We start from the raw sequence: 25,204 nt of genomic DNA, 5'->3' as shown, positions 1-25,204 counted from the left end.
TGTAACAACCTTACAGCTCACATTGACCCCTCTTGAGATAAACCTGGCTACTCAGTCACTCTACCAACTTGTATAGTACATGCTTATACCAAAGGTTGGGTTAACTATTGCCAAGAGGACAAGGCTGGTGCAGTCTCCCACAGGGTACTGCATACAATCTTGCCTAACATCCTGTATGACCACTTTCATCTACCTTGGCAGCCCTCCTATGGCCTTCTGGTACCTGTAGTTTCACACAGATGGGGATGGACCAGAGTTTCTCGGGGCAGCACCCATGTGGTGCCGGCCCCCCTCTGCAGATGGTCTCCCTTTTACAATATTACAGTTTTGTACTTCTTTCAGTTTGCCACTTTGTGACTTTCATTCAATACAGCCTGGTTATTATTAACTCTCCCCTCGATTTACCGGCTGTGATGAACTGCTTGGCTTTCCTCTTAACTGGAGTCAAGGTCGGTACCAGAGAGGCAGGAGTCTCCCTAGCTCAGGCTTATCGGTGTTGATACGCTCTGTGTACCGCTGACATCTGCTGCAACACACTTGGGCTATTGTCCTCGGTCTTACGATTCCTTCAGTGGAGGTATTGCGGGGTTTTGTCGAAAAGGGCAAGGCTGTGTCTCTCCTCATCAGCCTCTCGATATTTGCCGCCTTTCTCCTCCTCTTGAACTGCCGTGTCTGGAACGTTTGGCAGTTCTCAAGCCTCTTCAAGAATTTCATCAACATCTTTCAAATCAAACACTGCCATGTTCTACATAAACAAGCAGGCAGGTACACACTCTCAAAGTCTGTCGCCCAAAAAATATGGAAGTGGGCACTCAAGCAGAACATGTTCCTAACCTCTCAACACGTTCCAGGGGAACTCAATGCTCTGGCAGACACCTTAAGCAGGTACCCTCTACTGGAAGAACATGAGTGGAAACGCAACAGAAATATCCTAGATGGAATCCTCTCCCAATGGGTCGTTCCTCATTAGACTTGTTCACCATAAGCCAAAAAGCGCAATGCCCAGACTTCACGTCCAGATTTCCCCAACCAGGTTCCAGGGGGAACGTCCTATGGATCACTTGGTCAGGGAAATTTGCTTACGCTTTTCCTCCAATGCCACTCCTTAGCAGGATTGTGCACAAGATGCACCAGGAACAAGTGACTAATCCTGGTTGCTCCTATGGGGGCGAGACAACGTTGGTTTCCACATCTGCTCAAACTGGCAATGTGCCACCTATTCAACCTCCCGTACCCCTACAACATGCTAACACCACAAGGGAGCATCCCTTCACCTTCGCCCTCAATTTATGAACTTGACAGCCTGGCTCCTAAAGTCATAAATATCGGCCACTTAAATCTTCCAGAAAGGTGTATGGATATCCTAAAGGAAGCACAGAAACCCAACACCAGTCACTGCTATTTGAACAAGTGGAAGAGAATTGTGATATGGTGCAGGTCACAAACCCTAAACCCAATCGAATGTTCCCCAGCTAACATTCTACATGACATGCTTTAACCACTAGACTCCGGCGTAGTATTCAAATGCATCAAAGTACACCAGGCGGCTCTGTCAGCTTATACCACTTCACAAAACAAGGAGTCCTAGTGGAAAGTTCCTGTCATTAATGCATTCATGGAAGGGGTAAAGAGGCTAGACCCTCCCATCTCTAACCCTCCACCAGGTTGGGATCTTAATGTTGTGCTCTCCAAACTCATGGGTCTGCCCTTTGAGCCTATGCACAAGGTCAGCCTGAAACATTTGACTTACAAAACTGCATTCTTAGTAGCCATCACCTCTATAAGATGAGTCAGTGAGCTACATGTTTTATCCGCCAAGACCCTTTCTTAATAATCCACAAATTCAAAGTTGTCCTCAGAACACGTCCTACGTTTTCACTGAAGTTCATTTCAAAGTTCCATGTTAATCAATCCATAGAAATTCCCACCTTCTTTCAAAATCTATCTAACTCAGCTGAGAGAAGTCTCCGTACACTTGATGTATGGAAGGGCGGTTTTGTACTATGTGAACTAAACTAAACCCCTAAAGGAAAACAGACCAACTCTTTGTTTCCATAGCACCTGGGAGAGGGCAAGCACATATCAAAAAGCGCCACCTTCAAAAGGATAGTCAAGTGCATGCAGCTCTGCTATTCTGTATCCAAAAGAGTTTTACCTTTCACAGTACCGGAGCTACCTTAGCCTTCATTGCAAACGTCCCTCCAGGTGCCATTTGCAAAGTGCTACATGGAGTTCCATTCCTACTTTACTTGAGGGTTATCCTGAATGTATCATAGTAACAGATGTATTCGCACCTTGAAACAGTTGTGTATAGGCACGTTATAAATGCCATATCATACTGTTCCATGAATTTGTGTTCCACTATTCAGAAAAGTATCCTTGTAACAGGGTTGGTTTACTAAGCGAGTTCTTAACCGAGTGTCACTGCATGACTGACAGGGTCTACTACCCTTGAATTACTGGCTGTATTCAAAAAGTATATGTAACCTGGTTTTACTCCCCAAGAATAGCTGATTGAATTCTGAGTGTGTTATAGGTTTACCTACCCTTGAACTGCTGACTGATATTCTTAATAAGGTAAAACTTTGGGTTGTAGCCCTTAAGTATTGAGTTGTTTTTATAATTATGTTTATATACAATGTGATAGCACTTATTTACCAGGAGTCATCTTTGCTTACTTCTATTTAAATAAACCATGTATTTTGACAATGCATAGTGTTTCTCTGGACAATATGTATCCTACAATGTCTTTGTACCAAGCTACAGCCCTCTCTCCCTCCTAAAATGAGCCTGCCCGCTCTGTCTACGCTACCAAATGCTCAGGTGGTACAGCCTTATACTTAGAGTGGAGTTTTGTACGGTCTCAGTTGTATGGTTTTATGAAGCCCTTAGTTGGACTTCAGAAAAACTGTCCTAACATCTGCCTCTACCAATATTATCCCAATCCTCCTCTGTTGACACTGCTTTCACTGTTATTACCGACTCCTCCCGTTACTGCCCCTTATTCCCCCATTACTATCGGCTCCTACATTACCTTCTCGCACTCTCAGTTCCATCACTTCCTCATTGCTTTATGTATCTCTTTCCAACATTCTCCTACCGCCTAGCTCAACCTTCTCCAACAACCCACTCTAGCCGACTGGTGCTCCTTGGGTTTTATACTCTCTTCCCTGCTCCCTCTCTGGTTGGGACTATTAGTAAGGGTCTGCACCAGTGGTTTATAATGGGAGAGGGCTGAGAGAGGTTTTTGCTCATACGTATAGCAGGCCTGTTTAAGGCTTGGGACCGGATGAAGCCCATAACTGCACTGTCCGCTATCTTGGGTTCACATCCCTCCTCAAACCCCAGCATGTGGAGTAAGTGTTGAGAAAACACTTGGTAAGGTATCAAGAAACTGAATGTGTGGTGAAATTGTGAAAGAGAACACCGTCAGGAAGCAATGCTTTGGTAACTTCATTTCTTGTGTGAAACAATCTGCAGACGAAAATGCATGAGTTTGCAACATTGCCTCTGCAGGGCTCCATGGTTCACCGTACTGCCCTTTAAAGCTGTGAAATTACTTCTCCTGTTGCAGGCTTAGTTGTAGCATCATTGTAAGCCTCACTACCAATGCCAGTTGAACCAGACAGCCTCCAGTTAAAGTGGGGATGTATTTTACAGGTTTTAGACTGTCTGATTAAAGAGAGCTTCAGGCTCTCAATTGGGGAGGAAGTGCATGCATGTTGGTTGTGTGGCTGTCCACTGAGACACGCTGAGGATGAGGGTCTCCTCATAACTCCCCTTGGCATTCATCCACTGGCTCCCGGTACCCAGTCTGAGTCACTGCACTTGTGGTGCCTAGAGCCAGACAAGCTCCCCCATTACAGTACAGAAAATGTTTCTAGTGTATCTAGTCCCAGGTCTGCCTCTTATCTTGTACAGCAAAACTAATTTTGGTGGCCTCCTGGTGCTGTGTTCTGTAGCAGGGTAGGGAGAAGCATGTTCCAAAAACAGAAGTGTTGATGAATGCAGATCGTAAATGAACAAAAGGAAGGTGATGTAGTGTGAGTCAATAGTCTTTCATCAGCAAGACATGGAGTTGGTCCTAAACATATAGGAGACCCATAACTCAACACAGATCTGTACATATAAAAAATATATCCAATTTTATTACAAATATTCACACATAAGAATACCATAAAACCCTCAAAATAATGGATGAAACCACAATCGGGTACAAAAAGTAGAATGTACACAAAATTATACAATATAAATCTGCAGTATAATAAACTGGATTTTGTTAGCTTGGATATATTAATCACACTCTCTCACGCTGTACTGCGAGCACAACTCATACAAGATTCTGTCCTATCCAGACCCCGCAGCACTTTTTGCTGGTCTTCTGGACTTTTTTCTTTTAATCCCGAATGAGTGGAGTCTTGTTCCACTCATTCATTCTTATGGGATCTGTCTTTTGGAACTCTATTCTTTGTAAATCCACCTGTACTATGGAGTCTGGCTGCTCCATACCTCTTAAAAGGCATCTGTGTTTACTACTGAGGCACACAACTCCTTACGGGCAGTGTTGCTGGGGCCCCATTGGGTCCTTCTTTAAGAATCATTTTCCTATATCCTTTAGTCAACTACAGTTCTTAAGGATATAGATACTTTGTATCTGTAGCCAAACTTTTGTTGTCTGAGCGACTGGCACACACCACCTTCAGTGGAGTGCCAAAGGAGTACTTTTTAGTCACAGACAACCACCTAGTCAGGGCTGGTGGCAGTGGACGTGTTCACCTCACATGTTCCTCTTAAGATAAGCCCGACTGCTCTCCCACACTACCAAGGTCCTGAGCTAGTACAGACTGATACTAAGAGTTGTGATAGCTTACTAAAGTCTTACTGCCAGTATGACTTTAGGAAAACTCCCCAAAGACTTAAGGAAAAGGAAATCCCCTTACGTTATGTGATGGAAATGGAAGTTCAGCGGGTTCCTGTGAATGCTCAAACCCTTCCATTCATTTGTTGAGAGACGGAGTGCACACAGAACAAGCTTGATCCTGCACTCCATCAGAGGTTAGCAAGAGGAAGAATTTTTGGTATATTCAAAGTGAGGAAGCCAGTGAGAGCAACACAAGGGGTTGCATGTGGCCTGTAGAAGTCATATCAGACAGACCACTCAGGGATCAACAGAAAGACCTGGGTGGTGGATGGTGGAAACATATCACAAGCTAAAATACGATACACACAAGCGGATAGGTTTGCTCCTGATTAATGTCTGGCAGAATTTAGCTTTGATAAGACAGAAATGTGTACAGGTTGGGCTCACAGTACAGCATGAGAGTGTGATTAATATATCCAAGTTGACAACATCCAGTTTGTTATACTGTGGATTTATATTGCATCATTTTGTATACATTCTACTTTTGTACCAGATTATGGTTTGGTCGATTATTTTTAGTGTTTTATATTATTATTGTATGTGAAAATTTGTCATAAAATTGAGTATATTTTTTTTATGTACAAATCTGTTGAGTGGGGGGTCTTAGGACCAACTCCAGGTCTTGCTGATGACACACTAAATCACTTTCCTTTTGTTTATTTACTGTATTACCCACAAGGTAGGAAGGCTGTGATTCCCCCACCGTGGGGTTGTCCGAGCCACTGTGAGATTGGTGTGTGATGAATGCAGATCAGCATACATATTCTGTCGTCTGCAAGTTTCTATTTAGTTGTGGTAAGGACATTTAAAGCATGCACCCAAAAAGAGAGCCACAGGTGTAAGAATCATATTCAATTCATTACTAACAAGTTCTACCATGGGAGCAAACCTGGTTAGCGGTGGCTGGAGGGAAGGGTGTGAATATTGGTAGGAGAGGTGTAGCATTTGCCTAGTGTTGTTCGAGCAAGGGTGGGCGTTACTAGCAGGCAAAAAGCTGCAGTTTGTGGCTGGGAGAACGATAATATATGGTGGCAGTAAAAATGGTGAGCAGCTTAACGCTGCAGACAGAAGCCTACACAAGCCAAAAGATTCATGTTACATAATAAACATAGTTCTTAATTATACATTTAGATATGCAGGTGAAGCTGCCACAGGATGTACATTTATAGCCTGGGGACGGAGAGATGTGTCAGTGAGAGAAGTGGAATGGGCGGGGCGGGAAGGTGATGCAACCCTTCAACCGAACCAGCTGGAAACAGGTTTTGTAAGTTGTTTTGTTAGAGAGCTGTAAATGGAGTGATTGTTAACCCTTTTGTTTCAGGACAGCTACAAATGAAAAGCATTTAAAACCTCGGATTTCCCCTTTTGTTTCAGGACGGCTCTCAGCCTCTGCTGCCCCTCCTTACAGTCATTTTTTCTGAAGTCCAACTAAGGGCTTAGTAAAACCCTTCAACTGAAACAGTACACGACTCCACTCTTAGTAGAAGGCTGTACCACCTGAGTATATGGTAGCATAGTCAGAGCAGCCATGCTGATTTTAGGAGGGAGAGAGGACTGTAGGAAAGTACACTGAACCTGTGGCATACCAGGGATTCAATAGAAACACTGACAACCAGAAGTATTATAAAAAATAAAGGTTTATAATAAATACAAACAGGCCAATTTAAGTCTTGGGATAAGTACTGGTCATAGAGTCATAAACACATCATAAAACAATACTTGAAGGTACACAGAGCAAAGCTTAAACCTTCTTTAGAATACCCAACAGTAATTGTAGAGAAGTCAAACCTTATCATACACATTTAGTATAGGCCACACCTATTCATGGGGAGTACAAACCATATGTTACTTTCTGATTACTTTGCAGTAAGTTAAGGGTAGTAGGCCCTGTCAGTTATGCAGCGACTCTCAACTAAGAAATCACATAGTAAACCAACTTACAAGTATACTTTCTGAATAGTGGACCTCTCATTCAAGGAACAGTAGAAACCTATAACTATTATTCAGGATAACACACAGTTATACAAGGTGAGTAAGACCCTTTTGTGTAATATATAATAATTACAGTCGCTTTTCATATCAATGGCAATGCCAACAGCATTACTTTTGGGGAAGAGTCACAACATTCACGCGCCAGTAAAATAACCTTATATATACTTTTCAGAATGGCACAACACACATTGAAGGTAAGTAAGAACTTTTGTCACCGTCCACCCTCATTACCAACCAACTCTTTCACAAGTAAGTACACTTGTTATTCTTTTCCAGACAGAATCCTTTACTTATCGAGTCCTTCCCTATTATATTGCCCGAGTTCACTCAGGGCCAGAAGAGGGACCTAGTCGCCTAGGAGCCAGCCGTCGGCAGGGTGAGATAAGCTTCTGTTGCAGGCAAAAGTCAGCGTTCCCGTGGAAGTCTGTTCAACAAGTAAGTAGTTCACTTTAAAGTTAGTTAGGGTCCAGGGACTTCAGAGAAGACGCCCCAGGAGGATTCCAGCAGGGGCCTGGATGCACTGGATGAGAGGACTCCAAATCATAGGAACACTCCAAAGATTTACAGAAATCACACAGGCTCAAGGTAAGTAAATACCCCAGCCAACACAGTACCTTAGCATGGAGGAAGAGGTCCAGCAAGAAGACTTTGCGATCTGCAGGCAAAAACCCGGTCGTTTAATTTCTTTATCATGAAGACAGAAGACAGGACACTGGAAGGGCTTTTGCAGCAGGGATCATAGGAACGCTCTAGGCAAGAAAATCTTTGCATGGTTTACTCAGCACAGAAGAGGTTGCAACAGGATAAACTTTAGTATCTGCAGCCAAAAAAAACCAAAAAAAAAAAAACACAGTTTTGAATTACTTTATCATGAAGACAGACGACAGGCCCCTGGAAGGGCTTTTGCAGCAGGGATCAACAGGGAAGGCTCCAGGAAAGAGTTTCCTCATGGCTGGATGGGTCTCTGTGGTTTTGGTGCCCGTATCAAAAGCCAGAAGACTGATTAATACCTGATTGGATTCTCGTTGTTTGTAAGGCCCAGCACTCTGGTGAGGGGACTTTCCGGACTTCATTCCGTCTCTGGGGGTACAGCAGGATGCCACAAAAGTTTTAGCACAATTCAGAAGAACATGCACCGCCCTATGGTTTGAGGTTCCAGATTTTTGGAGTATTGCAGCCCCGCAAGGTCACAGCATGACCTGGGATGACCTAAAATGCAAGTCTTCTTGAGTTAAGTGGATCTCACTAGTCTCTAGGTTGGGATTGTTGTTTTCTGAGTCCTCAGGTCGATTGGAAGGAAGGGCTACAGCAGGCTCTGGTTACACAGCAGGCTCTGTCTCAGTCGGGTTTTCTCCATCTTCCTCTTCAGATTCAGCTCCAGTGGTCGACTCCCTCTTCAGCTTCCAGGATCGGACCTTTATGCAGAAACCCAGCCAATCAAACAGACTTCTGTTCTCCTCACGTTCTTCTTCTTCTTTCAGTTCAATGACTGAAAGAAGCAGAACGTGAGGAGAATGAAACTCCTGGGACGAGGTACGGGATTATACCCAGTGATTGGATTTCACTAAATTAGTATATGTCCGGCTGTTAAGAAGGCCATGGGCCGAAAAATGTGTCGCTAACAGACACTACTCATGATTAATAAACAAACTCAGTCTCAACTGGTGCAAATTGTGTTGTGGCATTAGTATTCTGTGCAAATCGGAGGCGGGGGGAGCTTTCTTTGCCCATACGCACTGCGACAGTGAGCACCAGTCCTTAACTACTTTGAATATAGGATATCTGCCGCACAAGCAACCCCTGGAACCAACCCACAACCTAGTTCACTAATCAAACAGACTTGCAACATTCAAACTTGGTGGGTTGGCAGTCCTTTCAGGATAGCCAGCCTTCCAGTTTTAACTGGATTCTCGCAGGCAGCCCGGAAGACAAAGAGCTGCAGATTAACTCCTGCCTCGCTTCCTGCCTTCACAGACACTCTGGAGCCTGGGCAGGCTTGACCGAGGTCTCCCGCTGTAGGGGAGAATTCTGTTATAGGCTAATTTCCCAAACCTAGCGAGTCCCCCAGCAGCTTTGCTGGATTTTTGGGGTTTGTTCTTTTCTCCTGCTAAGAGTGAGACTCTTTTCCTCCCACTCTTAGGCATGATTTGAGGTATGTCTTTGACTTATTGTGCGCTTATGGGCTACGGGGTCTTTTACTCCCTAGGGTATCATCTGTTTTAGTGTATGTGTTACACAGCACCCTCAGTACAGTAACACAGGGGTGTCATAGTGACCCCCAAACATAGACTCCATGCCCTGGGACTGACTACTGTCTCCCAGGGCATGTAAAGTCACCATTGGCTTTACTAGTCCAAAATTGTGAACAGAACTAGTACAAACCATCATATTGTGGAAGTACTGGAAGGGGTTAATTCGATTGCCACTGGGTCTGTTTCCAAGGGGGCACTGTCCAGTCCCCCCCTTGTCGAGTTTCTGGCTGGTGGCAGTGGTTACCACGCAAAATATTCCACCAGAATATTTCCTATGGGATTTTCCAATTGGTTTTAAACGCACCATTTTTTTGGTGCAATGTTAAAGATACCGCTGGTTTATTTATTTAATATAAAATCACCGGTTGGGTCTTTTCGCTAGAACTCTTTTCCAAAATGGCGTTTGTGTCCATCTCTGTAACTCCAACCAAGGTCGGGCCCTTTGTTCCACTTTTTGGCGGTCTTCTCCACAGAAGCCCTCCAACTGGTGCCACTCTGTTTGGGTTCCACAGGATGTGTGGGTGGGGGAATTGGCACCCTGGACTATGTTGCCTTAACAACTCGAGTCGCACTCTGTTCTGATTGGCCCAGTGGTGAGCCGCCCGGCTCACCACTTAGCATGTATGAGTGACAGCTAGGCTGTTGAATGGGGGTTTTTCTGCATAAAAGCAGGGCTTTTGGGACTGGAACTTCAGAAGTCGCCACAGGACCTAAGAAATCCGAAGAGGGGAGAAGCTGAGCCATCTGCAACGACGCCACTGGTGGAGCCCTGCTGCAACAACCTCACCACTTTCCTGACGACAAGAGAAGATCTTCTGCTCTAAGAGTCTTCTGCCTTGGAGCTGGTGGGGACAACCAGTTTGCCATTCGCCTTCCAGGACGTCCCTTGGTCAAATCGCCCGTGCCAAGCACCCAGGCGGCCGGATAGCCAAGCTTCACCACTGTGACCGCGAATAAAAGGAACACACCTTTTAACCGAACAAACTCTGCGGCTGGTCTCTTCCCTGGGCAGTGCAACGACTCCAAGTTTCCTCCTCGACGAGATCTTCTCTTCCCCTGGTCGAACCCATGAACTGCACCCGCTGCCAGGAACAATTGCCCCCGCTGGAGCTTCCTCAATCTGCGTTCCGCCTGGCCTCCCTTTCTGCGGATTGCTAACGGTGACCCTTAAATCCTGGGCTTTCCAACTGGGTTGGCCCCCAGACCTTCTAACTTTACCTTTCGCATCAAACTAACCTCTTTTGAACATTTGTGTAAAGACTTGAGTGCTTTTTAAACTGTGTGATCTTGGGCATATTTCGCCTTGCTCCATTTAAAGTGGGCCTGGCCTGTGAACGTTGGCTCTACAGTAGACTCTGCCTTCACTAACTTGCTGTGGTCTTAGAAAAGTGTTGCGAACTGTTTTATTTTCATGACCTGCCTTTTTCTCTCCCTTTAACTTAATTATTGGCGTGCCATCTAGGTTACGCGCTCACATCCGTTTTGACAAATAGTGATGTTTTGACCTAGACTTTTCTAATAATTAAGGGAGGTGTGTATACTTTATCTGACTGAGTTTGAACTAGCTTTGATTTATAGTGTATTTCCTAAAGTGTGTTTTAAATAAATAATTATATACTTTTGATACCAAGCTCTGGTCAGTGTTTGCTTGCTTTACTGTGTTTTTAGCCCTATTGTGTATCCTTTGTATACTGCCTTACTCATCTTGAAAGCAATCTGACTGCTCAGCTACCAGGTAAATCTGGGAGGTGCGGACTGCTACCAATTGGGTTTACTGCTTACTCCTTGGTAAAATGAGCACTCATGCGAACATGTGGAAACAGCCTGCGGTAAAGGTGTGCAGAATTAGTAAAAAAGTTCACTGCCACCAGCCATTAAAGGTAAGCTTGTCCCTGTAACAGAAATGTTAGTTAAAAGTAGAGAGGGGATACACTATCTCCCCAGCGCTCCACATAAGGTGGGTGTGCTGGTTTCACCTAACAAAATGTAAAAGGACTCCAAAAGCTCCTTTCTACCCTTGGGAACTGTAGTTCTCACAAGGTTATCCACAGAAAATTAAAGGGGAGCCCAAGGGCAACTCTGCAACAATAAAAAGGTATATACCAAAGGTTGCGAAAGTGGAAACAATTAAAAAGCACTATGGAGAGTCTTAGAAATGATTCTGAGAGTGTGGAAAAAGATACCCACTCACTGAGGAATAGGGAAAAAGAATCCACCAGTAAAGCAAAGGTTCTGGGGTTGAAACAGGTCAGGAAGATATATCATCACTATGAAAATATTACCCAACAGTAGAAACATGTATCTGAATGCCCAATAACATAAAACAACCAATGGAATGCAGTGGTTTGCTGACAGACTGCAACTGGCCTTTAACAAGCCAGGCTGATGCTTGCTACTTAATAAACTACACAATTCATAGTTCAAATTATAATGTGTGTCTGGGGATAAGATTGGTAACTCACTACCACAACTCCACCAACCCTGATCAGTTACAATATACTACCTATTGCCACATTCTTTATGGGAGGAGGGACGAGTTCCTCTATCATTTTACTCACTTTCTCCATCCCATACATTAGCCGCTGCAGCTCCTCCACCTCCCCTTCCTTCTGAGCCAGCCCATCTTCTGCCTTCTTCAGAGAAGCATTGGTATGCTCAACCTCCTTTTGATAGTGGTTGAGGGTCACCTGAAAAAACAAAGGGGTTACCAAATTCGCCCTTGAAGTAGTGCAGGGTTATCACAAACCGAGAAGCCAAACACGTAGCAAAGCCTCATTTCAATCTGAAAAGTGCGCTGATCCTCTGCGACATTACTCTCCGTCATAACCAGAAGGCCTGCCTTAAAAGTTAGTGATGCTTTGGAGGAGTCACAGGCAACACAAAGCAAATACAGCATGGACAGTAGCTTTGCCTTTTTATAATGCCACTTGCAATCAGTTAAGTCAACCTACAGTCATCCTATTGACAGCTCCAAATACCTAGATACTCTCATATGGTGCAGCTACACGTGGCTCGCTACAGCCAACAAATTCCCAAATATTCTTTCCCATTTTCAGCCACCTACGCAGAGGTACTCCCCATTACATTACAGACAGCACACACTTTCCCCTCAGTCAGAAACATACCTCCTCAAAGCTACATATCCATTCCCTCTCGACTATTTATTATAGAAGGTCCTTGACTCTCACTGGGAACATTTCCAACAGGACTACAGGCCCCTGAACACTTTACACAACAGAAACGCCTCCAGTCATGTCTCGGAAGGTAGCACGCCTTCCACAAATGCACATGACCTCATTCAGTATAAAAGCCCCCACTGGACTGTATGTTCCTGAACGCACTCACTCAGTACAGCTGTTCCAATAGTACTACATGCGCCAAAATACATTCTGACTCATGGAGTACAGGTACCCCCGCCCCTCCTCCCAAGAGGCTACATAACCAAAAGGTGCATGCTTCCTCACTTAGGGCAGACACCCAACAGGACTGTAAACCACAGAATGTGCTCTGCTTCACTAGAGAAGAATCCAGGAAGCACAGTGCTCAACTGAGTAATGAGGACCAAACCGCAAGCCACTTCCCTACCTCATTAAAAGTGCCAGCATAGAACTCCACATCCTGTAATACTGTCTCACTCAGAGGTCCCCACAAAACTGCATGCCCATAAATACAGACAGAATGGTCAATCACGGCTCGTTTAATAATCAATCTCTCAGTCTGCCCACATCTCGCAGACTACATTGCAACACTACATTTATTGGCATAGAGGGCATGATGGTGAGGCCCAATTCAATTACTCTGGTTTTAGACGCAGCTGCATCAGCATCCACACAAGAACCTCTAGTTGGAATTCCGAAAAGCACCCCTTTCATCAGAAGCATTGAAGACTCTACGAAAATACGTTCTCTTGGTCTTCCAAACCCTATCCTTATACTTAACTGCATGAACTACTGGAAGCAGAAAGACCAACAATAAAGCCGTCTCGCAGCTCTCACTTTTAATGGGACATTGTAGGTTCACAGTACTAATTGGTGTGGGAGTTCTTGGATTCCCTTGTCTCTCCAATAATATAGAACTCCCACATAGCCACCCTAAAAGCTCCAGGCTAGATAATTAATCTTTTTTTTTTTTTTTTTGCAATACCTTTCCCCGCTAAATCGCTCCTCCGTTCCCCCTTGGCTCTTCCGAGTCCATACACGGTCACCTCTAGACAGTGAAAATTGATTCTAGTCTACTTCAGAGATTGCACTTACAATACTTTCCTCAACTCCTCAAGTTCTCTCCTGAAAAAGAAATATCTGTTACAAAGCCTTCAGCTCTAAATCTTTTATTAGGGAATATTTACAATTTGGGGTCCAAAGGAGTCTGAACTTTCCTCTCAATCGCTAGTATGCTTCCTCATCTGCACCTCTTCTTTTCCTACTCCACAGATGTTTCTCCTCCTTCCTGCTCCGACTCCTACTTACATCTGCTCTCCACCACTTACTCTTTCCCCAACATGGTCTCAGCCCTCCATCTGTGATGTCACTCATCTCCCACACTCTGGCATTTCTCTAGCAACCTCCTCCTTCCAATTCTCCAATTGTTTCCTCCTCCCATCCTGCTATTCACAGCTTTCATCCTGCACATCCAACTTCTCCAACCTCCTCTTCTTCGCCACCTCTTTCTACCTTTAAATGCTACTCCTCCAACGTCTACCATGCCTCCAACTTCTTTGTTCCCAGACTATACTTTGCAGAATCCAGTAGCTTCATCTTTGATTTGAGCCACTTAAGTGATCTTGGAAGCCAAATTAATCCCAGCAGGGCAAGAGCAGAGAGTTTTTTAACAAGAACATTGTGCTTTGAAGTGCCAGGTTGTCAATATTTTAATTAGTGACTCAGACCATGCTAAACCCGCCCAACCTTTTGTGATCCAGACATTCACACAGTGCTTTCTTGAATTGGCCACACTCAGACCCCCGGATTGGCAGTCACAGAATTCCAACTTTTATCCTCCACAGGCTAAGACCTGGATAGCCCTGGCTGGGGCAAAATACACTAGAGAAGCTCAGACACCATGGGATTGTTATGGTGGCGAGTAGGCACAGCATAAAAGCTTCCCAACATAATGTATGAGGTCAAAGGTCCTAAATTACAACAATGGCAACAGGCACTTGTGGTTTTTGTATTTTTCCCGATGGGTTACTCGATTTTCTCTGATGAATCCTAATTTGTGTCCTTAGCATGGGCATCATGTGATTGAAGTGCCCCTGAAGGACCCTAACACTCTGAGGGACAAGGTAAAACCAGTTTTTGTACTGTATGTCACCAACCAGTAGGACAACCCTGAGAGTTGCATGAAAAACAGAGTACCGGCTTAGTATGCCTATGTGTTGGAGAATGTGAAACTCAGGAGGACATGAAGAGGGTTTCCTTCACCAGACACAACTGCTAGCAGTTGGGCAAGAAAAATAGCACTGCATGGACAAAATGGGGGATACGCATGTAGCAATATATGAGGATTTCCTGACTAATCCCTGTTGCTGTGTGCCCTCAGAATCTATTCAGAAGTGACTAGTGTGAAAGAGTGTCTGGAGTTTTGATGGGGAATACACATCCCCAATCCAAGGCCCAGAAACAGACCTGAAAGGTTTGAATATGGAAGCCCACAGTGATTGCTTGCCAGTGGAATGTTTGAGAATGAATTTCCCCCAGAGGTTAAAATTACTCCGAGAGAGAGGGTGCACACCAGGACTTTGTTCAGTAATGGAACAAGTGCCTAAAGCACTGAGAGGACACCTTTGGCCATCAGAAGCCAGGGCCTTTGCACAAGGAAAGAAACATGCATCAGTGCATTGTTCGTTCCCGTGATTCAGGGCTCCCAAAAAAGTCACATGCTCTAACAACTCGCAGACCTCAGAGAGCCTGCAGTGAGTTTCCCTGCTCGGAAACCAAGACACTGAGATGAGCACAGAGAAACGAGAGCACTGCTAACCAGACAGATCAACAGATCTATGGTTAGTACGCTGATCAGATTACAACCTTGCTACAAGTGATAACCTCCAAAGGCACATCTTCAGTCATCGCTGGATAACTTCTGCCGGTCCGCTCATTGGAACTGCTGTTTTCTTTCGACAGAATAGGTCCCAACACTCCCAGGCAGCAGGCTCCTTTTCTCCGTTCTTCAGCCTTCTTGGGTAGCCCTTGAGCTTCCCACAGCATCCAAGGACCCTCATCATCACTGGAGTTGCCACCCAAACCGTAAACAGCTGCTCTACATTAACCCGAGTCATCCAGAAGGCCAGAAACTGACGAAATAGTTAAGAAACTGCCAGCATTTTCTGACTGTAATGTTCATATCTTTAACATTGAGCCATGTGCTAACATTGAGACCGGTATCCCAGTCCTCCAATCCGATGTGGGCTTTGCTTCCCTGTAGAAATAGGTTTTATGGTACAGGAGAGGATGTGTGCTGCGAGCTAAAAGGGTACACATGTGGGCGCTTTGGACTAAAAGTAAATCTAGACCTCCCACCGTGTGTGCAAGTTCATTATTCCAAGCAATAGCTTAATCTACTGTACTTCTTCACCCCACGTGCCTCTGGGGAAGAATTCCACTGCTGCTCGGCCACAGGTACTCTCACTGACCCGAAGACATTTGGGAGTTAAAGTTAGCTTGCTTAAACCTGGGTGGCATTGAACACAGGCACCCAGAGATAATTTCTGATAGCACTAGTGTCTAGCATTAAGTAACTGATTTTGTTTATATACACAATCATTTTGTCCTTTTTCCAGTTACTGTAACTCTAACTGGCAGATACTAATGCCCTCTTGAACCAGACCTAAAAAGGCTCTTATAAAGTTGAGCAATGACGTAAAATCTAGGCAAAAGACACCACAAAGAAGTCCGGCTTGTATCGAGACAAGTAGCAAATTCGAATAACAAACATTTTCTAATCAGATCATCAGCTTTTGAGATCTTGTAGAGTTTTCTTTTTGCTAAATGTCAGTTCACTTTAGTATAGTTTTTTGTAAACTGGCGAGCATGATTGTACTGATGCTGACAGTGATAGCAGCTACACAACGCTCAACAAGTGTGATTTTACAGAAAGTACTAACCTCAAAGGCCTTCTTGTCCGATTGGTGCCTCTTTTCGGACTCCTGTAATTTCAAAAACAGCTTCCTCGCCGTTTCACGAATGTTTTCAATGTCTTCTTTGGGGGAGTCATCCTGAAAGTTCAGTAAAACAGCACAGATTAGAGGAAAGCAGCGCCTCCGTTTAACACTTTTTTTTTTTTTTTTTTTTTTTTAACAGGTGCACGTTTGAATGCTTTCCCATCAGTAACAAATGGCAGTAGGAAAGATAGAGCTTGTACGCTTCTCAAGAGGAATCTTTTCTTTCCGTAAGCATCTTAGGTTTACATAGAGTGGCTAAACGGGTACTTTTTGCCAACATGTCTTGATTTTCTGGACTGTGCACACAAAGGCCCACTTGTGAGGCTGAACAGCGACATCACTACCAGCCAGAACTTCCCACGCATGTTTCTTGGTTTACCTGCTCTGCTAGCGTCTTCCCATTCCACTGATTGGCATGCGGTCTCACACCATTTGTCTTTTCCAATAGTACCTGTAGCCATAAAAATGTAACATTCAGAATGATTCACAGGGTGGAAAGTAGATGCAGAATAATAAAAAGAGGGCAGTTATTCAGCTTTAGGAACTGGGACCAGATGTGGAGGTCTGAAAACTGGAGTTTCACCAGCAGTCATCCTTCCAAGAAGCCCAGATTACAGAGGAATTCTCATTTATTGATACCCTCCATGAAGGAGAGCTCTCTTATCGACTGCATCCAAGCAGGCAGGGATCATAGTACTTTAAAACGTTGCAGGAATACGTCAGCCACGGTATGGTTTTATTACTCAAAATAATCCAACACTGGACCTGGATGTCACCCCATATTATCAATATTATAGTACTGCTGATCTCAAAGTGCAACAAACAAATGACTCGAGGTTCAGCTAAGACTGCTCTGAAGCTTGTGAGCGAGGCATGGTATAACAACTAGACACTGACGCCAGAGCTGCAAGTTTGAAAACCTTTAGTGATGGTTTAAAGGGGGTTGGAAAACTCCTATCTTGAGCTATCAGTAAAATGGGAGTATTCTCGACCATCAAACAAAATGTAAATACAGTCCTAGTCAGTCCCTAGTCAAAATAAAATAGCCTAAACTAATAAAACTAAAATGCCTGCCCTCTTTCTAATACAATAACTGTGTAATGCAAAAAGGAAAATCAGTGTTCAAAAGAAATGTCTGTAAGACTGAGCAAACTCCCTTGCACATGTTTTGTAGCACGGGGTAAGGTGGCACACTTGGCCCTTGCGACACGCTCTGGCTTCAGACACAAGGATGCAGTTTGTTTCGTGGACCAGGGCCCACTTGCCTTCCACGAAAAGTCACTAGTTTATCCACTGGACCCCTCAGCTTTTTCTTACTCCAGTCCAAGTCACCTTTTAGCTTGCAATACAGTTCAACAAAAGTTTGTTTCCTTCTGGTTACCACAATTCAGTACAGGTTTCCCTCTGCCAGGCCCAAACCTTTCAATCACAATTTATAGGGGTTCCCTTCCCCAGGCTTCAATCACACTTTCATAGGCTTCCCTGCGTGGGGCACAAGCCTCATTTTACTTTGCTTCTGCTGTCGAAGGCTTTCGAAACTGCAAGGCTTTTGCTCTTACCTCGGCATGACCACTTTGACTTTCTTTCCTCAAACGTCCCTTTTTTTCTCCTACACCAAGGCCTCTTGGTAAATGTAGTTTCGAGCTTAGTACTCATTTCAAAAGTTCAAATATATCTCTCACATCCAGGTTTCCCTCTGCTGGGATCAAACCGAACAACAATTCAAATCTTGCATCTCAGTTTCTCTCTCTTCCGGTCGCTTTTACAGCATCAGATATTCCACAGAGACTTTCTATTGGGCAATCTCCTTTTGCCGGACCACTCGTTACTTTGTATCTTTAATTTACAGTTATTTAGAATGTTTTATTTTCTCTCACCTCTTATCAGCCCACGCGCAACCTTCATTTGTCAGGTACTGTTGCCATCAAGTTTCATTTAACACAGACCAGACTTTCAATGCTTTCATCAACTCTCCGGCTGTGTTAATTAATTTGCTTCTTTCACGACTGTGATCCTGAAGTCAAGGCTGAAACAACAACTGCCACGGCACCTCCCCAACTCTGCCGTTCAAACAAGAGGGTGGCTGATATCCTTGAAACACAAACTAAGTTTGTCTCTTCTCTCTAGCTGGGCTGCCTTGCGCAACCTTCAAGGCCTTTCGGGGGTAACGTATCTCTCGACGGAGTGTCCAAGGTTTCTCCGTACCTCAGTTCCATCGCTCGACCTGTTGCTCTGCTCCACCTGGTTCGCAGTTACCCAGGGAGAACTGCTCCTTCTCGTGCACCGCCTTGTTCAGACTGTGTCTCAGTGTTCCACCTTTTAACCATGTGGGGAGAGCTAGTAGGTACCAGCTGTATGTAATTAAGGTCAAGTGCCTGACCCTGCCTGATCTTATTAGTGGGCCATGTCCAATGCATTGCACGGGTGGTACTCCTTTCAGCCTCAGATCTCTTCTTCCTCGGCTCAGTATTTGTGTAGGAAAGAGGGGGATCTGGGTGGCTGGAATATCCTATAAAATAGGAAGGGACATGGGTATTTGGAAAGGGGGAATACCATGTCTGGCCATTGGGTGTTCATCCCACTCCCTGAAGACCCCTAACCCAGATGATCCTTCCGCACTTGTCCTCCCCCAGGGCCTGGATCCAAAAGGTGATGCCCGTGCTCTGGCCACCCATGTAAGGGATCCCCAGGGTTTAGGCAGTGAAGCACCCTCTGGTTTTTCACAATCTACACAACATTTTAAGAGTGGTACTGTCCAAATTGTTCACAGACTGAACATAACTGGAGAAGACCCTAGATTCCACAGAACGTGCAGGCCCTAGGCCAAGCCACTATAAATGCTTCATCGTGCACTGCCTTTCATTGCCCTGTGGCTTGCAGTTTGTCGTTTGCAGTTGCATAATTAAAATTACTTGTGTTTGCGCTCACACCTTGTACACATAACCTAGCAGTGAACTTTGTATCAAAAGTTGGAAGGGCGTGGCCCAAGTAGATAACGGCATAGTCCCAAAGCGGGGAAGAAGTAGAGTGCATCGGTCAACGGGGAGAGAGTGCTAATTTGACTACAGCCCAGTTTATCCACGGACCAAGCTGATAGACTGTGGCTCATGCAAATCTGTGATATTTGCACTTTTCCCCAACATCACAGACCGCTTTGATAAAAATGGAAGCCATTATATATATATGGGTTTTAAAGAATATCAGTACTACTTGGTAATACCTACGTTTATGTGCAATTGTGAGAGGGTGTGTTTATTGCTAAGTGTTTGGATTTTATTGTATGTCAGATTAATTGTGCTTATTTGCTACATAATTTTTATAATTATGCTAAAGTAAAAAAACAAATTCGGAAGACTGAATGTTATCTTGGAAATATGTGTTCCATTTTCTTTTATAATAATGTGTACGGTTTTGTAAACCAAATCATAATTTTAAAAAAATCACAACAAAAAAAGAAATTGACTACATTACAGATATTCTATTGCATGCCTCTTAAAACAGCCAAGCAGTAAAGGGTATGCCATGGGACTATGTGTCCAACAGAACCATCCAAATGCCCCCTGATTCACAGAATAGCAGGGTAGCTCCCTACATCACATTGATAACTAGGCAGCAAAAGCATGTTATGGTGAAACCAATGTAAAGGCTGCTCGTTTTGTATGAAACATTATTCCTTGATTTACTCGTTTTTTTTTAGCGTGTCACTTGATTATGATGTTTCTGTGATGATAGCAGGGAATCGGCACAGACAGCAAAGGCGGGTACAATGTCAAGTGTCACAAACAAAGCCACTAAGATTTGACCGAGATGCTAACCAGCCAGAGAATAACAGCCCCCATACCCCACTGCCACCAACTCGTCTAGCTCAGAGGGCCAGGCATTGGTGGAGGCAGCAGAAAGGTTGGGGCATCTTTGTAAAAAAAATGTAAAAAGCATCGGACTAAGCAGGAAGGCAGGTATAAAATGACATCACTATTCTTGTGTTTTGGCACGCCATCAAAGTAGTACACTTTTGACACAAACGGGGGCTAGGTGGTACGACCACCATGGCTTCCCAAAGAAATGCTTTTTCGTGCCACCAATCAGGATACCTTGTTCTGCGACGTGCCGGGGTTTTCTGCCTGCCGTCCAACCGTCTGGTGTATATCCTGTCGCAGTTTGCTCAGTGAGGTGCGGGCCTGGGAGATGGAAGAGATTCTTTAACTTCACACATCTGACTAACAAATATTTGAAATGCGCAGCGAGTGAGGAGCAAGGGACGGAAGCACAACAGGAGTATGACATCAGAGAAACGCACACAGCAGCATGGAAGGGGCAGAGAAGCAATGGAAACCAGGTGATAATCAGCACACATTGCCAGCCAGTATTACTAGGAGAGACAATGAAGCGCCAACAGTCTAGACATGGAAGGTGTGTGCAAGAGAGGAAGCAGGCGGCTAAAGACTGTGCACCATGATGTGAAGAGTTACAGGAAGAACTACACTCGCGGTTTCTGAAATTCCCATCAAACGAGCCTATGCATGAAACAGCATGGAGGTGTGTAAATACCCACACATCTGCCTCAAAGCTGTGGCTGAATGAGGAGAGTCTGACCGCAGAGGAGGCCTGCCAGGCCCATTTATTCTACCACTTCTTGTCTGCTTCCGATTTTTTCTGTCAACCACAACTCTGTCACTCTACCACTCCAATTAGAGCTGTGCATCCACCCAATTCAGTTGCTAGTTGTGCCTCACCCCCCCACCGCACTGCCCCTCTCCTGCTGGGAAGCAGTCCCGTGTATTTAGCGCCAGCCATGGGGCCTGATTCACAGAACGTTTTCCTATGGCATTGCGCCATTATAAAGCACTTCCATGAATCAGGCCCATATCTCTGAGGAAGAGCCACTCCCCCTTTCATCATCTTAAACTACTCTGCTGCAATGGGAGTGAAGTCATAAATCACAATAGAAGTACATTGTTGCAGGTCACATGCCATTTCATTTCCTGATGTAAATTGCAGAATTAAGTTAGCTTTCATTTCTCCACCAGCATATCCCACCCCGGCACAGGGCAGAGCTGCCAGAGGTGGAAGAGCTACTGCAGTGTCTTCTTACAGGATACCACTTCCTTCTGTAAGAAGTCATTTATTGCAGGTTCTTCCTGGTCGAAAAACACTTCAGCACCCGCCGTGCTATCCTAGACATTTGCAGCACAATCAGTTTCTTACTGATAGAAATATTTGAGATGGAGATAATCACCAAACTCCATTAAAGACAGGCGCCAACTGATTACGTGAATAGTAAGGTTCAACATAATCAATTGGCGCCTGTCTTTAATCGAGTTTCGTTTTTATCTCTAGTACAAGCGTTTTTTTGGCTTTTCTACCGCCATCCTCCAATAAGACACGACAAACTATTGCAAGCACTGTGACTAACAGGTCGCAGAGTCAAACAGTTGAAGTGAAAAGCGCATCGGCTACTTTCAAATATTGGAGATGGTCAGTTGGCTGCGCAAGTAGAGAAGCAGCTCTTTATCTAGAGGACGGTTACTTGCAATTGTGACAAATGGTTGACAGAACAACGCAGGCGCACACAGACACATCGCAGTTGCAAACCAAATTTGATAAACTGTGTCTGATGGTAACAAAACAACGTCAGGATAAGGTTGACGTGCAGGAGCACCTTGTAAAAATAAAAAATAAAAAGTTGTACATTGCATGGAGATGACGGTTCCCAATTACATCTGCGTGAAAGCAGTCCTCTTCGTGCAATTCCGTTTTAGGAATGGGATGTACTTTAGGCATACAAATCGGGCGGTCCACCGCTTATGTGCCTAGAGTATACCCCACACCTAAAACAAATCCTAAATGCTGCCGGCTACAGCCATGAATCCCGATGCATCAGCAGGCAGAACTCCATTCTACGCCTGCATGAACATTCTATGCAGGTGAAGATGCAGGCGGTCCGATTCCCTGCCTGGGGATGGGGCAGGCAGACTTCACAATCTGCCACCTAACCCTGGGTACCTATTCCATGAGCATAGCATGAATCGTCATTTTTCTCTGCCAATAAATTATGATCCATGACCATATCTTTTCAATTTAAAATTACCCCCCTACCCCGAGCGCCTAAACTGTCAGTTTATAATGAAAATGAAACCCCTCCCAATGTTCTCTAGTTCCTTGCCCATTCTCCAGGCAAAGACGTCCAACGCTATTCTCGGCTTCTATCTGCAGCTCGCAGAGTGGGGGGCTCATCGCCTGGAGGGTCTCAGGGATACACTCTTAAGAAACAAAGGATGCGCTTGCGTAAAGGTGCATGTTTGGGATCGCGCAAACCATGAGAACAGCAAGCAGCTTCCCAGGGCTGCCTACTATAGCACACAATCTCAGATACAGAGCCCAGTACCCGTCTTGACTTAACCTATCAGCAAGTAGGTCCTCCCCATTCCCCTTGCTAAGGGTGTTTGTTAGGTATAAATATTCTCGCTCCACAACCTCAGGCCACAGTATTTACAGGGCCATTGTAAATAGTCTTACACACTTCTACCAGCAAGCATTTCTTTCCCTTGCTTATGGTTTTTGTTAGGCTGTGATTTAGTCACCCAAGGGTTGTGCATGTTGGCCTAGCAGGACAGCGCAACTCTCGTTCAGCTCCTCAGGGCTTTCTCTGAGTCTGGTCTTACCCACGGATTAAGACCTAGCTCTCTCAATGCGCTGAATATAGCCCTCAGCAAGCTCCTTCTCTGGGAATCCTTTCTTCTCTTCTCTGCCCCTTGGCCGGCAGCCTGGTTTACCCATTCCTGTAGCGGCCCCAGCATTTGTATAGTCCACCTGATTGATGTGCCCGATATATTAGTCCCTGGCTATATGTCCTGTCCGTGAAAGGGTTTCCCCTTTTTTATCTGCTTCTGATCAGCTGTGTTTCATGTCTTAATCACTGTTCTGGGCTGCCCCATATTGTTACCATCCTCTTGGTAATGTTTGTTAATTGTTAGAAGTGTGGCAGCAGCCAAGGAATAGGAAGGTCAGTCGGCCATTTTGAAGTGAGGCGGAAGCTGCGGTTTTCCTTTTCAGCTCTAGGAGGTGGATGCCGGTCTCCTTGGTTACTCGGCAGCAGTTTGCAGACTAATCCACCTGGAGATATTGAAGGATGCATGGTCTTCGCTGGCAGAAGCCCAGTATTTGGAAGTGGCAGTAGCAGTGTCTCTTCTTCCCCGCTCATTAGAAAGGCCTACAGTGACAAAAAGGGGTGCTCTTGAGGGCCCCGGGGCCTACGGGTTAGTGACGCTATAGGAGAGAGCAGATAGACAGGTAGTAGAAAAGAGGGCTCTCTCCTGCCCGATTCATTCGTATGAGAGCCTCACTTTTGCCCTGGGGAACACAGGGGTCCATAAAGATGGTCACGTCCCCATAGGAAGTGGAAGTGTGGGATAGCCAACTAGCGCATTGGGGCAAATGCTGAGATTGCAATCCCCATTTACTTCCTTTAATACCATATAAGACGGACTGGATGATCAGCGGGCCTCTGGCGAGTCACCCATGTAGCACTACATGTAGTCGGGTGGGCATCACCGGTGCACAGAGCCACCCCAGGACTTCAAGGTGGGGTCCCTAATGTGACCTTGTCACAGAAGTTCCATTAGAGACAAACGCAGAGCAAATGTCTTAAATGTAAAGCGGGGGGGGGGGTGCTCACTGTTACTACGGAGAGCACCCATTGCTGAGCACCATCAACAGACGGAAGAAGAGGATCTGCTGCACTTGCTGACAGAGTTTCATCTTTAGATATTTACCCTGCCATTTCTACTGAAGGCGTGCTCCAAAAGCTGAAGTTGTGAACCAAGAAGCTAGGATGCCCGATCAGAGCCCATACAAAGATGGACCACTGCCTGCACGGCTGCTGATCTCGGCGTGTGCTTTGCAGCAGACATCGTGGGCCTGTGGGCCGAGCTTAATGTCCGACCGATTGGCTTATATACGCAGGCCACCATTCACTCCATAGGACGTAGCTGACCACATTTACAGAACGCTAGACACTCACTGGGGCAATGCAATCGCTCTGTCAATAGGGGCTTTATATATAAGGCCATACGCATTTTTGCTAAACTTGTAGAGAGGTTTTGGGCAGTCTTGTCTAAGTGGCTAAAATCGGGCGCAGTAAGGGATTTCCCCCAGAGTATCTGGGCACTCCTAATTCTGGAGCCGAGGTCCAGGGTAACTTGCGCCTTTGTTCCCCTGAAAACGGTGCTCCTAATTTACAGCGGTTTGGTGAAAAGGAGAAGTCACGCATAATGTGTTGAATCAAAAGTAGCATTCGGAATGATTTGCGAGCACACTATACATATGTCTGTTCAGAGCGTAGAAATTTTGTTCCAAAGACCAAATATGCAGCCGAGGCTAAGTGTATGGAAAAGGAAAATACACTGGGGCCAACAGGCCACGAGCACTGGCGTCCACAAATGCCAAAGGTGTGAATTGTAAGCCCAGTCCGTTGACATTTTGCAAAGAAGCACCCCCTAGTGAGGAATAACAGAGGATGAACATGGGCCACTGACGCCTGAAAGGGGCGCTGGCCCTGAGATCTGGAAGTATATTCACCTCTTGGATGTAACGAACCTCATTCTTCAGCTGGCTCACGTTCCACTCGTGGTTCGCTTTGTCCTGAGCCTTCGCTTTGAGGTAAACCTGAAAAACACAGGCGGCAATTTAGAAAAAAAATGCTTTAATTCTCGTGGTTAGAACTTGCATATCGAAGTCAGGCATAATTACTATTGGCAGCAGTGGCGTGACAAGTCGCCACATGCCGCCAATTACCCGCTGCTCAGTGGCAGCGCGAGACGTCTGCTAATGAGGGCTGTGTGACTGGTGCTCAGTAGAGGGAGTCTCGGGCCTCACTGCCATCAT

The 25,204-nt window shown here is 45.1% G+C and overlaps 1 protein-coding gene across 5 annotated transcripts in view; it reads right to left on the bottom strand.

Annotated features, from left to right (window-relative positions):
* The window catches only part of TUFT1 (tuftelin 1), a 175,519-nt gene that overhangs the window by 39,637 nt on the left and 110,678 nt on the right, over nucleotides 1-25,204 (bottom strand). For 4 of the 5 annotated variants that reach the window (XM_069650500.1, XM_069650506.1, XM_069650493.1 and 1 more), the window contains exons 4-8: nucleotides 24,899-24,985; nucleotides 20,413-20,499; nucleotides 16,701-16,772; nucleotides 16,265-16,375; nucleotides 11,724-11,852 (exon numbers count right to left, since the gene is read on the bottom strand). In XM_069650500.1, coding sequence (XP_069506601.1) covers nucleotides 11,724-11,852; nucleotides 16,265-16,375; nucleotides 16,701-16,772; nucleotides 20,413-20,499; nucleotides 24,899-24,985 — 486 coding nt within the window. The remainder of the gene's footprint in view (nucleotides 1-11,723; nucleotides 11,853-16,264; nucleotides 16,376-16,700; nucleotides 16,773-20,412; nucleotides 20,500-24,898; nucleotides 24,986-25,204) is intronic. The other variant, XM_069650513.1, reaches the window with a different exon arrangement.

The sequence above is a fragment of the Ambystoma mexicanum genome, chromosome 1p (genome assembly GCF_040938575.1).
Source record: "Ambystoma mexicanum isolate Mex_15411 chromosome 1p, UKY_AmexF1_1, whole genome shotgun sequence".
NCBI lineage: Eukaryota > Metazoa > Chordata > Amphibia > Caudata > Ambystomatidae > Ambystoma > Ambystoma mexicanum.
Note: the sequence above shows the minus strand (reverse complement) of the source record. Positions and strands in the feature narration are given on the sequence as shown.